This window comes from Agelaius phoeniceus, chromosome 29, assembly GCF_051311805.1.
Source record: "Agelaius phoeniceus isolate bAgePho1 chromosome 29, bAgePho1.hap1, whole genome shotgun sequence".
Classification (NCBI taxonomy): Eukaryota; Metazoa; Chordata; class Aves; order Passeriformes; family Icteridae; genus Agelaius; species Agelaius phoeniceus.
In genome coordinates, this window is record NC_135293.1 from 4,431,825 (window position 1) to 4,445,284 (window position 13,460).

Consider the following 13,460-nt stretch of genomic DNA (forward strand, 5'->3'; position numbering starts at 1 on the left):
GAGAGGGGCGGGCACGGCCCCGCGGTCCCTCCCCCCTTCCCTTCCCTCCCCTCCCTCCCCCCTGTCCTCAGCTGCCCCCGCGCCGCGCGCGCTCCCGCGGCCCTCTCGCCCTCTCGTGCGCGTGCCCGCAGCCACCCCCCACCCCCCATCCCCCCCCCTCCTGCGTGCGGGTGCGGGCGGGGGTCGCGCGCGGAGGGGGGAGGTGGGGGGGGCTGCGGGGACGGGCCCCCCGGACAGGGCGGTGTGACACAGGGGTGGCACTGGGGTGGCACTGGGGTGGCACTGGGGTGACACAGGCACGGAGAGCAGCACCGGCTGCGGCGCCAGACACGTGTGACAGGGCCAGGGTGGCACATGGGACATGAGAGATGGATAGGCTGCAGTGACATGTGTGTGACAAGGACGAGGGTGGCACATGGGAGCAGGACAGGCCATGGTGTCACATGCATGTGACAGGGCCAGGGCAACACACAGCACATGAAAGCAGGATGGACTACAGTGTTACACGCATGTGACAAGGATGAGTGTGGCACCTGGCACACGGGAGCAGGACAGGCTGCACTGTGACATCCGTGTGACCGGGCCAAGATGGCACACAGCACACAAGAGCAGGATGGGCTGCAGTGTGACACGTGTGTGACAGGGCCAGGGTGGCACATGGGACACAGGAGCAGGACAGGCCATGGTGTCACACACGTGTGACAGGGCCAGGGCAGCACACAAGAGCAGGATGGGCTGCAGTGTCACATGCGTGTAACAGGGACAAGGGTGGCACCTGCACACGGGAGCAGGATGGGCTGCAGTGTCACATGTGTGTGATGGCACAAAGATGGCACATGGGCACAGGAAGGGATGGGCCACATTGTCACACATGTGTGACAAGGTGAGGGTGGCACATGGGAGCAGGAGCGTCTGTGGTGTGACACATGTGACACAGCAAGAGTGGCACCTGTGAACAGAACAGGTTGTGGCATGATGTGTGACAAGGCCAAGGTTGGCACATGGGCACAGGAGTGGGACAGGCCACGTTGTCACATGTGTGATGGGGAGAAGGTGGCACATGGGAGCAGGACAGGCTGTGGTGTGACACAGGTGACAGAGTGAGGGTGGCACATGGCACACGGGAGGCAGGATGGACATTGTCACGCGTCACACAGGGCAAGGGTGGCCATGGCACTCAGGGTCTGTGTGAGGGTGGAGCACCCATGTGACAGCACAAGGCTGGCATGGGACATTCATGTGGCCTTGCAGGGCTGGGTCACTGATGTGGTGGTACAAGACTGGCACACTCGTGATGGCACAGGGCTGTCACACCCGTGTGATGGCACAGGGCTGTCACACTCATGTGATGGCACAGGGCTGACACACTCATGATGCCATACAGCTGGCACACTTGCGATGGCACAGGGCTGTCACACCCATGTGAGGGCACAGGGTTGTCACGCACATGATGGCACACAGCTGGCACATTTGTGATGGCACAGGGCTGTCACACTCATGATGCCATACAGCTGGCACACATATGATGGCCCAGGGCTGTCACACTCGTGTGAGGCCAGGCTGTGCTCATGGCTCACTGGACCAAGCCCCCAAAGTTCCTGGGGCAAAGTCTGCATACAAGTGACCTGTGAGCTTTACCCGGTGCCACACGGTGACAGTCACGATCGTGGGGGTGTGTCACACGTGGGACACAGAGGGGGCATCCCCATTGCACACGGGTGGGTGTGCCAGGATGTGCAGGGGGCTCCATACACTCCGAGGGGGAGCTTTAGTGGCACAAGGGAGCACAGTGAGCCCTGTGCACAGCAGTGGCCAGTGGGGACACGGGGACAACGGCACATGGCGACAGGGTCCATCAGCCACAGACACCAAGCACTGGGTGCCCAGAGCAGCACCGGCAGCTCTGTGGCGGCAGCTACAGCCTTACAACACGGTGTAACCTGGGAGTAGGGCTGAGTGCACCCCAGCCAGGCAGCGACAGGAGCGGGAGGTGTCCTGGGTGGGGGCAGGGAGCGGTGACACCTGGGTGTGGCCGGGAGCTGCATCTCTATAGAGGCCGGTGATGGGCTCAGTGACAGCGATTTCCATGTCTATAGGTGCCCGCCGGGCAGGGTGACACCGTTTGCATGTCTATAGGTGTCCAACTGGGCGACAAACCAGGCCGGAGCTTCCTCCTTCACAGCCTTTCCCTCTTCCAGGGACATGTGCGTGCCCTGGGGTGCAGGGACATCTGGGGACCCTGCCACCCTGCCCTGCACTGCGAGGGAAGGGCACCCAGCACCACCACAGCGCCCACACCCTCTGCTCACCTCCGAGGGGGCCAGGGGACAATGACAGCGTGCAGGGTGCCATGCTCCATCTGAGGGTGGAAGAGCAGCTGGGAGGCAGCATCTGCTGGGGATGAGCATCCCTGCTGCGGGACAGGAGCATCCTGAGGAGGTGCCCTCAGCCCAGCTGGGCACGGCTGAGCCCAGCTCTGACCTGCAGCCGGGTCCAGCAGAGCCAGTTGGCACCTGGAAGGAAAACCAGTCCTTCCCAATAAACTGGTGGTGGAAGTTCTGCCATGCCAGTGTGTGTTGGGACCTTTTCCCCCTGTGGTTCCTCACTTTCTCAGCCAAAGACAAGTAAACACAGCTCAGGGCAGGATGCTTGTGCCATCTGGCTCTCCTGGCTGTTGTTCCCAGTTTATTAATCCCATCATTCTTTTATGGGGCTGCAGAGGATGTGGCTCAGCCATGCTGGGGAGCCTGGGGGAGCCTATGGAGCTCAGCTTTGGTGCCCCTGTGTCGGTGCCATCACATCCACTCTGCTCCTGCTCTGGGATGTGGCTCCAGGGCCAGGCAAAGCCTCCTGCATCCAGTGAACCTCTGCAAGTCCTTTGGGATGGAGATGTGCCATGGAGACATCCAGTGTCTGGTGTCCTGCTTGGGTCACTGCCTGTGGCCCTGTGCTCCTCAGGATGGCAGGGAATGCACCATGCCTGAAATGCATCCAGAGCCAGCGAGTGCCAGAGCAGGATATTCCCTGCACAGGGATTTTGTACATTATTTAACACCTGTATTTCCTGACAGGTCTCTGCCTTCAGCAGAGACAGGAGCTGTTTATTGGGGGCAGCTGCACAGCTCTGTGATGGGGGCTGGGATGTGCCCCTGCTCCTGTTCCCATGGCTGCTCCCTTCTCCAGAAACTGCTCCAAGGCTGGCTCCAGACTCATCCACTCCCCTCTTTGTATCCTTTTTCTCTCCCTTAAACGTCTGTACGTGCAGAAAGCTCCATAGCTAGCAACGCTTTTCTAAGGAAAACACTAAAATCATCAAGTCAGCAGTGCTTAAACTGCTCTGACTGCCTCTTAAATAATCAATTCATTTTTAATTAGCTTACCACAAAAATTCCATTAAATTTAAATAAATAGACATGGCAGGAGTTCTCCAAGGCACAGCAGGCTCCATTTAAAGAATTCTCTTTGAGTTCGTTAGGTTGGTCTTTAATCAGTTTGTCGTCCAAGTCCTTGTGTGGCCCAAGCAGGCTCCTGGGCTGCTAATAAAGAGTAATGGAAGCTTCCAGGATTTCCCAGATGAATCCCAACCATCTGGCCACCATGCAGGGGCTCGGTGCTGGAGCTGATGTCTCCTCCTGGCAGGTAGTGGGGAGTGAGTCATTTTTGAAGCACCTGCCTGAATCAGGACATCTTTTCATTGATTTCTCTGAGTTTTACATCTGGAAGATGAGAGGGAAGCAAGGAAGGGCAATGCCCTGTTTGCAGCTGGTTCAGTGAGCTGAGCTGACCCCTGAGAGATGTGAGAGAGCTGGGAGCCACTCTGTCCCCTTGGACAGCTCTGGATTTTTGCTTTTTTGGGTGTCTTGCGGGTCTATAAGAAATCTTGGGAGAGGCTTCTGACCAGAGCATGTCAGGGGAAAGGCTTCCAAGTGCCAGAGGGCAGGGTTAGATGGGATTTTGGGAAAGAATTCCTCTCTGTGAGGGCAGTGAGGCCCTGGCACAGGGTGCCCAGAGCAGCTGGGGCTGCCCCTGCATCCCTGGCAGTGCCCAAGGCCAGGCTGGACAGGGCTGGGAGCACCTGGGACAGTGGGAGGTGTCCCTGCCATGGCAGGGGTGGCACTGGGTGGGATTTAAGGTTCCTCCCAACCCAAACCATTCCCTGATTCTCTGCCCACTCACCCTGTGCTCTCCTGCAGCTCCTCTCTCTGTGCTGCACCAGGACACACTGGCTGCTGCCAGGGTTCCAGAGATGATATTCCAGGGACACCAGGCAGTGACCTGCAGCATTGGCCCTTCCAGAGAATCAAGAATCCACTTCCAAATTGGCAGCAGTTGGATTTTTCTGGTGTGGAGGTTTGTGGGGGGAGAGGTTCCCATCTCCTCCCCAGGTGTGCTGGTCCTGCTGCATCCCCCAGCTGCAGCTCCTGGCTCCAGGCTGGCACAATTCAGAGCTGAATTTTTTTTTTGCCACCACCAGATGAACCAGTTTGGATAGGGAGGAATGGGGAAGCTCTGCACTGCTCCGTGCACACAACTCTGCTCCTGTAGCACTGGAAAAGAGATTTTTCCATGTCAAGAGTGCACAGTGGGCAGCTGGTGCCCACAGGCAGCTGGCACAGCCCCTCCTGCCCTGCTGCTCCCACATCCCACCTCTGCTCCCATACAGCCCCAGCCAGGGATCCCCCAGAATGGGGGTCCCAACTCTGCACTGTGGGGGGACACAGGGAGGGCATTAATGCATTAATTAAGGACACTTTGCACAGGCAGTGCTCTGACCCTCTGTGCACAAACCACGTGCAAAGGCACCTCTGGAGCTCATCCCACACCGGGGTTACTCCCCTTGGACTGTGGGGTCGGCTTCTATCATGTTCATGTGTCCATTGACCCTCAGGCAGGGCCAGGGCTTGGCACAGGGGTTCGAGGAGCACTCAGCTCCTCTGACGTGGACCTGCCTTCCAGCAACAGCTCATCTTCACTATTGACCCAATTTAGCTGACAACAACAAGCTGGATCACGAGGCAGGTTCCTGCAGGCAAGTTTGCTCCCATCAGATGAAACATCCCAAGGGGAGCCCTGGTAGTGGCAGGGGAGGATGCAGGTGGTCCAGAGCCCCAGGGATGGAGTCAGTGCACAACTTCCCTTTCCCTCATGCAAAATGCCCCACGTGCAATTTTCCAAGCCCCACTTAAATTTCTTGGGGTCAATCCTGCATGGCATCAGGGAATTCCCTTCCACATCATGGAGCAACATCTTTCCATCTGTCCTTTCCATCTGTCCTGCCAACTCTCTGGGCAAAAGCTCTCCAGGGATGCTCTGGCTGCAGTTGCCACAACAACAGTGATGCAACAGTTTCCTCTGCACTGGAGTCCTGTTGATACCGAGGGCCTGGGCTGGGCGAGGCATCAAAGCTGCGCTGGTGCCAGTGGAGGTCCAGGCAGGATAAAGCCACTTGTGGTTGTCAGTGTCTCCCTTTTGGTCCTGGAACTGGTCTCAAACCGGGTTTGAGCCCAGTTTGGGAGCTTTTTCTCCCTAGGGAGATGTGGCTGCCACTGCTGGAGCCTCCCTTACACAGTGCTCCAGATTCATCAAGGAACAAGAGGGACAAAGCCAGGGGCACTGGCTGTGCCAGGCACAGCTGATGGCAGAAGAGTCACCTGCTCAGCCCCCCAGAGCAGCCCTGAGGCAGGGGAGGCGCCAGGAATGTTTTCACTGTGCCTCCCTCCCACCCAGCCCTCGGGGGTTCCCATCAGCTCTGCTTTGCCAGGGGGAAACAAACCCAATTTTGTCCTCTTAGGCTCTGCTGGAGCTTGAATTGGCCGATGCTGCAGCGCTGGCTGTGTCTAACCCCACACTGCCAGAGGGCTTCTGGAGAGCCCCTGGTGCCATCCAGGGAGCCTCTGCGCTGCCCTGGCCCCTGGCAGAGGGGACAGAGAGGACGAACCTGGTCCTGTGGGTGGGCTGGGTTGTCCCTGCTGCTGCCTCCCACCTCTCTCGCCCTTTTTTACCCCCTTGTTTGGGGCAGCCGGGGTTGGGGACACGCTGGCTCCATTTCTCAGGCAGAGGGAGCAGTGCCCAGCTTTCCCCTGGCTCCGGGCTCTCCCCAGCCTTCACCTTGCCGGCCCGGCCCGCTCCAATGTGCCGTGGTTTGGGATGGATTCCAGGCATTCTATCAGATGTGGAATTTGGGAGCACGAGGCGGGTGTTTAACCCTCGGGCTCCATCCGACCCCCTCTCTTTCAGCAGGGAATGTGGGGGCACAAAGGCTCAGGCTGGGGCGAGGGGACCGTGCCAGCTGCCCGTGCAGCGGTGCCAGACCCGAGTCACCCGCCCGGGACCCGCAGTGCCCCAAGGCAGCCGCGGCTCACGGAGCCTCCTGAATGGGTCCCTTGTCCCCGCAGCGCCGGCTGGCCACGTGTCCCGGCCCGTGCCTGGCCCGCGGGGACACCGGCTGCCCCCGCGCCCCACCCCACAGCTCATCGTCACCCACACCCTAATGTGGGGGTGGGAACATATTTGGGTCACCCTTAATCTAAATGTGAGCACCCATCACCTCCACCCGAATGTGGGGCACCCATCACCCTCAACCAGACACCACAGAGGCGTCACCCCAGCAGCACACACGGGGCACCCGTCACCCACACCGGGTGCCCGATGGGGAACCCAGCGCCCCATCCAGCCACAGTGCACCCATCACCCAAACACGGGGAGTCCATCGCCCCCCATATCCCCCTAAAGGCTTACAGCCCTGCCCCTGATGACACAGGTCCCCCACGCGTGTCCCCAGCCCCGGCAGGTCCCGCCGTGTCCCCCCGGCTCTCCCGGGCCGCAGGCGCCACCTCGCGGGGACGAGCAGGGACCGGCGGAGCGGGGTCTGTGCCCGGCACCGCGGACACCCCGACAGCGGCACCCCAGGACAGGGCACCCCGCATGAGGGACTCCAAAAAGGGCATCCCGGAATGGGGCATCTGGATATGGGCATCCGAATAGGGGCACCCCAAAAAGGGCACCCTGGCATGGAGCATCTGGATATGGGCACCCCAAAACGGGCACTCCGGAATGGGGCATCTGGATATGGGCACCCCAAAACGGGCACTCCGGAATGGGGCATCTGGATATGGGACCCCAATAGGGGCACCACAAAACGAGCATCTGGATATGGGCATCCCATAGGGGCACCCCGAAAAGGGCACCCATGAATGGGGCATCTGGATATGGGCACCCCAAAAGGGGCACCCCGGCATGGGGCATCTGGATATAGGCACCCCAATGGGGGCACCCCACCACGGGCACCCTGGCATGGGGCACCTGGATATGGGACCCCAATAGGAGCACCCCAAAAAGGGCACCCAGGTAAACACATTCCAACACAGGTACCCCAGTATGAGCGCCCCAATAGGGACACTGGGGCATGGGGCACCCCAGCGTGATTCACCCCGAAACTGGCACCTCAAAATGGGCATCCTGTCACAGATACCTTGGCATAAGGACTGCAGTATGGGAGTGCCCCAATATGGGTACTCCAGAACGGGCACCCCAAAACGGGCATCCTGTCACAGACACCTCTGCATGGGGACTGCAGTATGGGCTCAATTCGGGCACTCCACTATTGTCCCCAGGGGGCAGGACACCCTGGCACAGTCACACCATCCTGGGCATCAAGGACAACCCTACATGGGACACCTCAAAAAGGGCATTTTGACACGGCCATCCCAGCAAAGACACTCCAGCAGAGGTACCCCAATATGGGCACCCAGGCATGGGGTACCCCACTGTAAGCACCCCAAAATGGGCACCCCAAAATGGGCATTCTGTCACAGACACCTTGGCATACGAACTGCAACATGGGGCACCCCAATATGGGCACCCCAAAACGGGTACCCCAGTATTGTCACCTGGGGACAGGGCACCCTGGCTCAGTCACCCCATCCTGAGTGTCCCATAAAGGACACCCCAAAAGGGGCATCCCGAAATAGGTATCCTGTCACAGACACCTCAGCATGGGGACTGCAACATGGGGCACCCCAATATGGGCACCCCAAAACGGGTACCCCAGTATTGTCACCTGGGGACAGGGCACCCTGGCTCAGTCACCCCATCCTGAGTGTCCCATAAAGGACACCCCAAAAAGGGCATCCTGGCATGGGATTCCTGGCAAGGACACTCCAACACAGGCATCCCAATATGGGTACCCAGGCATGGGGCACCCCAATGTAAGCACTCCAAAAGGGGCATCCCAAAATAGGTATTCTGTCACAGACACCTCAGCATGGGGACTGCAACATGGGGCACCCCAATATGGGCACCCCAAAACGGGTACCCCAGTATTGTCACCTGGGGACAGGGCACCCTGGCTCAGTCACCCCATCCTGAGTGTCCCATAAAGGACGCCCCAAAAAAGACATCCTGGCATGGGGTTCCTGGCAAGGACACTCCAACACAGGCATCCCAATATGGGTACCCAGGCATGAAACACCCCAAAGGAGCACTCCAAAATGGACATCCTGTCATGGGAACCCTGGCTGGACCCTTGGAGGCTGAACAGCCCCAATTTCATGTTTCTTTCCTTCAATTCCATGTGTCTTTCCTTGTGATTTACATAAAAATCACAATTAACATAACCAAGTACATCCTCTTAAACATCATTGGGGTGTGAAACCCACAGAGTGCTTTGAGTGCCAGGAATGGGGAGAAAGCTCTTGGAAGCATTGCCACGGGGGAAACCAAACAAGCAGCTCAGAGCCAGCTCCATCGGGGATGTGATGGTAGGGATTGTGTTTTGTGGGACTCAGCAGAGCTCTCCCAAGGCACAGCATTCCTTAGGGATACTCTCTCAGCGGCTGGAGAGGGAAAATTCCTTCCCTGGAAATGCTGCCTGTGTAAGTGCAGCAGAGAAAACAGGAGGTGGCGTAATTTATTAAAAAAATAATAATAAAAATATCTGAGCTGCAAAAACTGGGAAAGACAAAAGCTGGGAAAGACAAAAGCTGGGAAAGACAAAAGCTGAGAATTTTAAGATTTAGGTATCACCGATGGCAGCAATTAGGTTTAAAGCAATGCTGTTAATTAAAGGTGATCATAAGGGGATTCCAAACCCTTCAGCATTCACAGGAAGAGTGAAAAAGTCAATTGTGTCCCAAATACAATTCTTAAGGCTGAACTAAGTCAGGCTGCCTCAGGAAAAGAAATCCGTGGAAATTCAGTTGGGAGGGATCAAGTCTTGAGTCCAAACCCATCTGTAGGAGATGTTCCCCACACCTCGGGGTGCTGCATCTCCCAGCCTGGGCTTCCCTGCCTGGGGCTGTGAGGGTGTGGCAAAATGGCAACGTGACAAAGTGACAGTGTGACAATGTGATAGTGTGACTATGTGACAGTGTGACAGTGGCTGAGCTCCGCTGCAAAGGGCTGGGTTAAAACAGGGGATTTTCACAAGGGTTTTGGGGATCCCCTCAGAGAGCAGCCCAGTCAGAGGCAGGGGGACAGTGTGGGGACAGTGTGGGGACAGTGTGGGGACAGTGTGGGGACAGTGACAGCACAGCTGGGCACAGCCAGCCCTTCCCAACCACAGCCTCAGCCTGGCAGCTGGATGTTCTCCATACCATGAGGACTCCAGCAAACACAACTCCTCCCTTTGACTTTTTCCCTTCAAAAGGGAAACCTCCTGCAGAGGGGCTGATGTGTGCAGCTATTTCTGAATAAAACCAACACAACCCCTGAGCTGGGCTCCTCTCTCTGCCCCTGGGCCAACACCAACAGCCTGCAAAGCCCAGGCTGAAGGCAGAGAACAAAGGGGAAAACATTGAGAGCAAGAGAAATCCTTTTCCTTCCCCTGATGTGCAGCAGCTCAGAATCCCAGGTGGATCTTGGCAAGGTCATGTCTCCTTTTTGTTTGCAAGCTCCTTTCTCTTTGGTTCCCTCCTTTCCCTGATGCTGGAATCCTGTTCTTGAGATGAAGGTGGGGTGGGAAAGCAGCCCCTGCACATTTTGTTTACCCTCTCCTGGTCCCTGTCACCACCCACCTGCAGTGGGGCCATGTCATCCATGGGTAGGGGCTCGTTCAGGAGTGTTTGGCACACGGGTAGAGGACAAGCTGTGGTCACAGGGACACCAAACCACTGCCCACTCTGTGCCTACATGCATGGGGACACCCACAAAGTTCCACACATCATGTCACCTGTCACAGCTTTCCCACACTGACACTGGTCACCTGGGGCAGTGGGTGACAGTGTTTAGTGGGTGCTCAGGTGTGGCAGCCTCTGGAGCTGCATCCCCAATAAAAAATGACCCAGAATTTGGCTCTCTTGGTTGTGCAGCCAATGCTGACACCCATGGGCAGAGGGGAGAGCTGGAGCTCTGCCAGCCCCACTCTATGGGACCCCCACCCCATGGAGGGACCTGCAGCTCCCCCATCCCTATGAAGGTACACCTGACCCCACGGGGGAACTCTCAGCCCCAGAAAGGACCTGCAGCCCCGTGGAAGGATCCCCATCCCCATGGAGGGACCTGCAGCTCTCCCATCCCTATGAAGGTACACCTGACCCCACAGGGGGACTCTTAGCCCCAGAAAGGACCTGCAGCCCCATGGAAGGATCCCCATCCCCATGGAGGGACCTGCAGCCCCATGGAGGGATCCCTATGGAGGTACACCTGACCCCATGGGGGGACTCTCAGCCCCAGAAAGGACCTGCAGACCCATGGAGGTGTCTCCATCCTTATGGAGAGTTCCCCAGCCCCATGGAGTGACCCCCGGCCCCATGCAGGAACTCTCAGCCTCAGAAAGGACCCTCAGGCCCACAAAGGGACCCCCATCCCCATGGAGAGACCCCCATCCCCAATGACGGCCCCTTCTCCCTTCGGAGGGATCCTGTCCCCACGGGAGGACACCCACCCTCATGGAAGGACCTCCATCCTCACGGAGGGACCCCCATTCCCACGGGGGGACCCCCATTCCCACGGGGGGACCCCCATTCCCACGGAAGGACCCCGGTCCCCACGCGCCTCCCCGCCGCGCGCGCCCGCGCTGCCACGTGGGACCCGCGGGAGCGCCCGGCTGGGGGCGTGGCCAGTTCAGGGGCATGGCCCGGTCTGGGGGCGTGGCCAGTGCTGGGACAGTGGCAGCAGTGGCAGCAGTGACAGCAGTGGCAGCAGTGACGCGGCTGTCGCGGGGCGTGGGAGGGGATGAACCCCAGAATAATTCAAGTTTGAGTGACCACACCGGGCCATCCGCTGCCACCCTCCTGCTCCGGCAGGGCTATCCCAGAGCACAGGGCGCAGGATTGTGTCCAGATGGTTCTGGAATGTTCCCAGTGAGGGATGCCCCACACTTTCCCTGGGCAGTCTGTTCAGTGCTTGGTCACCTGCACAGCAAAGTTCTGCCTGACGTCCAGGTGGAAGTTCCTGGGCATGTGTTCCTGCCAGTTCCTCTGGTGCCACTGCTGGGCTCCACAGGGCAGAGGCCGGGCCATGCTCTGAGCCTCCCTCAGGCACACAGGGCTGAGGGCCCCTCTCAGCTGGGTCTGCTCTGGAGGCTGAACAGCCCCAGCCGTTCCTCGTACGAGAGATGCTCCAGTCCCTTCATCATGTCCACAGCCCCCACGGGCCCACTCCACGTCTAACTGATCCCGAGGAGCCCAGAGCTGGACACAGTATCCAGCTGAGCCCCAGCAGGGCTGAGGAAGGGCCAGGATCAGCTGCCATGTCCTAACACCGATGCTCTTCCTAACACAGCCCGGGATCCCACGGCCTCTTGGCCCCCAGTTCAGGTCCAGCAGCTCACTAAATACTCAGTGTTTGCTCCAAGCGCTTCCAGGGTTGGGGTTTTCTCGTGTGTTTACAGCTGTTTGTTGTTTCCAATGTTGTTTCCATCCCATGAGATGAGAAGGGCAGGATCCTTCTCCCGGGCCTGCAGCCTCCTGAGGGGCGAGTGGGCGGGGCCTACACGAGTTGGTGGGCGTGGCCTTGCTGAAGGGGCGGGACGGGTCGGTCTCGGGGCGTGATCAGAGTCGAGGGGCGTGGTATGGGCGGGGTAGGCGGGGCTGGAGAGCAGCAGTGAGATGGGATAAAAGGCGTGGCCAGAGAGGGATGAGGCGTGTCTGGAGATCAGGGAGGCGGGCAGATGGGGCAGGGGCGTGGTCAGAGGGCGTGTCCAGACATTTGGAGGCGTGTCCAAGATAATTGGGGCGTGGCTGGAGAGCGGCGAGGTGGGCGGGGCCGTTCCGGGTGCGTGGCCAGACGGAGACGCGGCCCGGACGGAGTGGGCGGGGCTGGAAAGCGGCACAGCGGATCGTGTTGGCCTGGGGGCGTGGCCGGTCGGTCGGGGCGTGGCCATGTCGGGGGCGTGGCCGAGCCCTCAGCTGACCGGCCGCCATTTTGTCGGTGCCGGATCCCCAGCGCCGCCTGGAGCTGTGCCCGCGGCCGGGGTCGCCCGTGCCCGCCCGTCCTCCAGGGCAGCTCCGCCCGTGCCCTCCCGCTCCCCTCGGCATGTGAGCGCCCCGGCACCGCTGCTCTCACCCGGCTCGAGCGGCAGTAGCACCGCGGCGGCCCCCCCGGCCGGGCCCGGCCCCTCAGCCCGGCGCAGGCCCCGCCGCCGCCGCCGCCATGGCGCTGAAGATGGTGAAGGGCAGCATCGACCGTATGTTTGACAAGAACCTGCAGGACCTGGTGCGCGGCATCCGCAATCACAAGGAGGATGAGGTGAGGGGAGCCTTCCCCGCGCTCCGGCCCGGGGATGTCACCGCTGCCCGCCGGGGCCATGTCTGGGAAGGGAATGTTGGTTTGGGAAGGGGGAAGCGGGAGTCAGAACGAGGAAGGTGACGCTGGGGTGTGGGGTAGGAGGGACAGGCTGGGTGAGAGCAGGAGAGTTAATAAGGGAGGGTCGTGCTTGGTGCTCACCTTTCCATTCAGCGTGTTGTGGTGATAAGATCAGTGATATACATATGGATATATATATAAAAATATATCTACACGCAAATGTATACGTGATTGTTACAGAGAAATAATATCGAGGAATTCCTTCCTCTCCAGCCCTACAGTCACGTGCTGTAGTCAGCTAGGTGTTCTTCACCCTGAAGCTGTTATACAGGAGAAGTAAGCTCCTAATTCAGCTGTCAGACCATTCATGTTAAGGATCTCCTGACTAAAATGTCCTTCTTTCAGAGCTTTTCTAGGCAGCAATCAGTTCTTCGTGCTGGCCTGTTATCCACTCTTGTGTGAGAAGCACGTGATCAGGAAATTAGTATAGGTGAAATAATTAGTCATCAAGAACGTGTTATGTGAGACTCCACAGTCAAGTGTCACACGGTAATTGAGAAGTAACGGGCCCAATGTCATTTATGTTCATCTTCAAGTATCTCATGAGAAGCTTTCCTAATGTTGGTCTAACAGCTGGGCTTTGCTGCTTTGTTGGGGGGTGGCTGTGGAGTCAGTATCAGCTATCAAAAGCTGCAAAGTTGTAAACATGTAACTAA

At 58.7% G+C, this 13,460-nt stretch overlaps 1 protein-coding gene across 2 annotated transcripts in view; it reads left to right on the forward strand.

Annotated features, from left to right (window-relative positions):
* The first annotated feature begins 12,335 nt into the window (after positions 1-12,335).
* AP3D1 (adaptor related protein complex 3 subunit delta 1) overlaps positions 12,336-13,460 on the forward strand; it is a 45,428-nt gene continuing 44,303 nt past the window's right edge. For both annotated transcript variants that reach the window (XM_054650315.2, XM_054650316.2), the window contains exon 1: positions 12,336-12,687. In XM_054650315.2, coding sequence (XP_054506290.2) covers positions 12,592-12,687 — 96 coding nt within the window. In that variant the 5' untranslated portion in view covers positions 12,336-12,591. The remainder of the gene's footprint in view (positions 12,688-13,460) is intronic.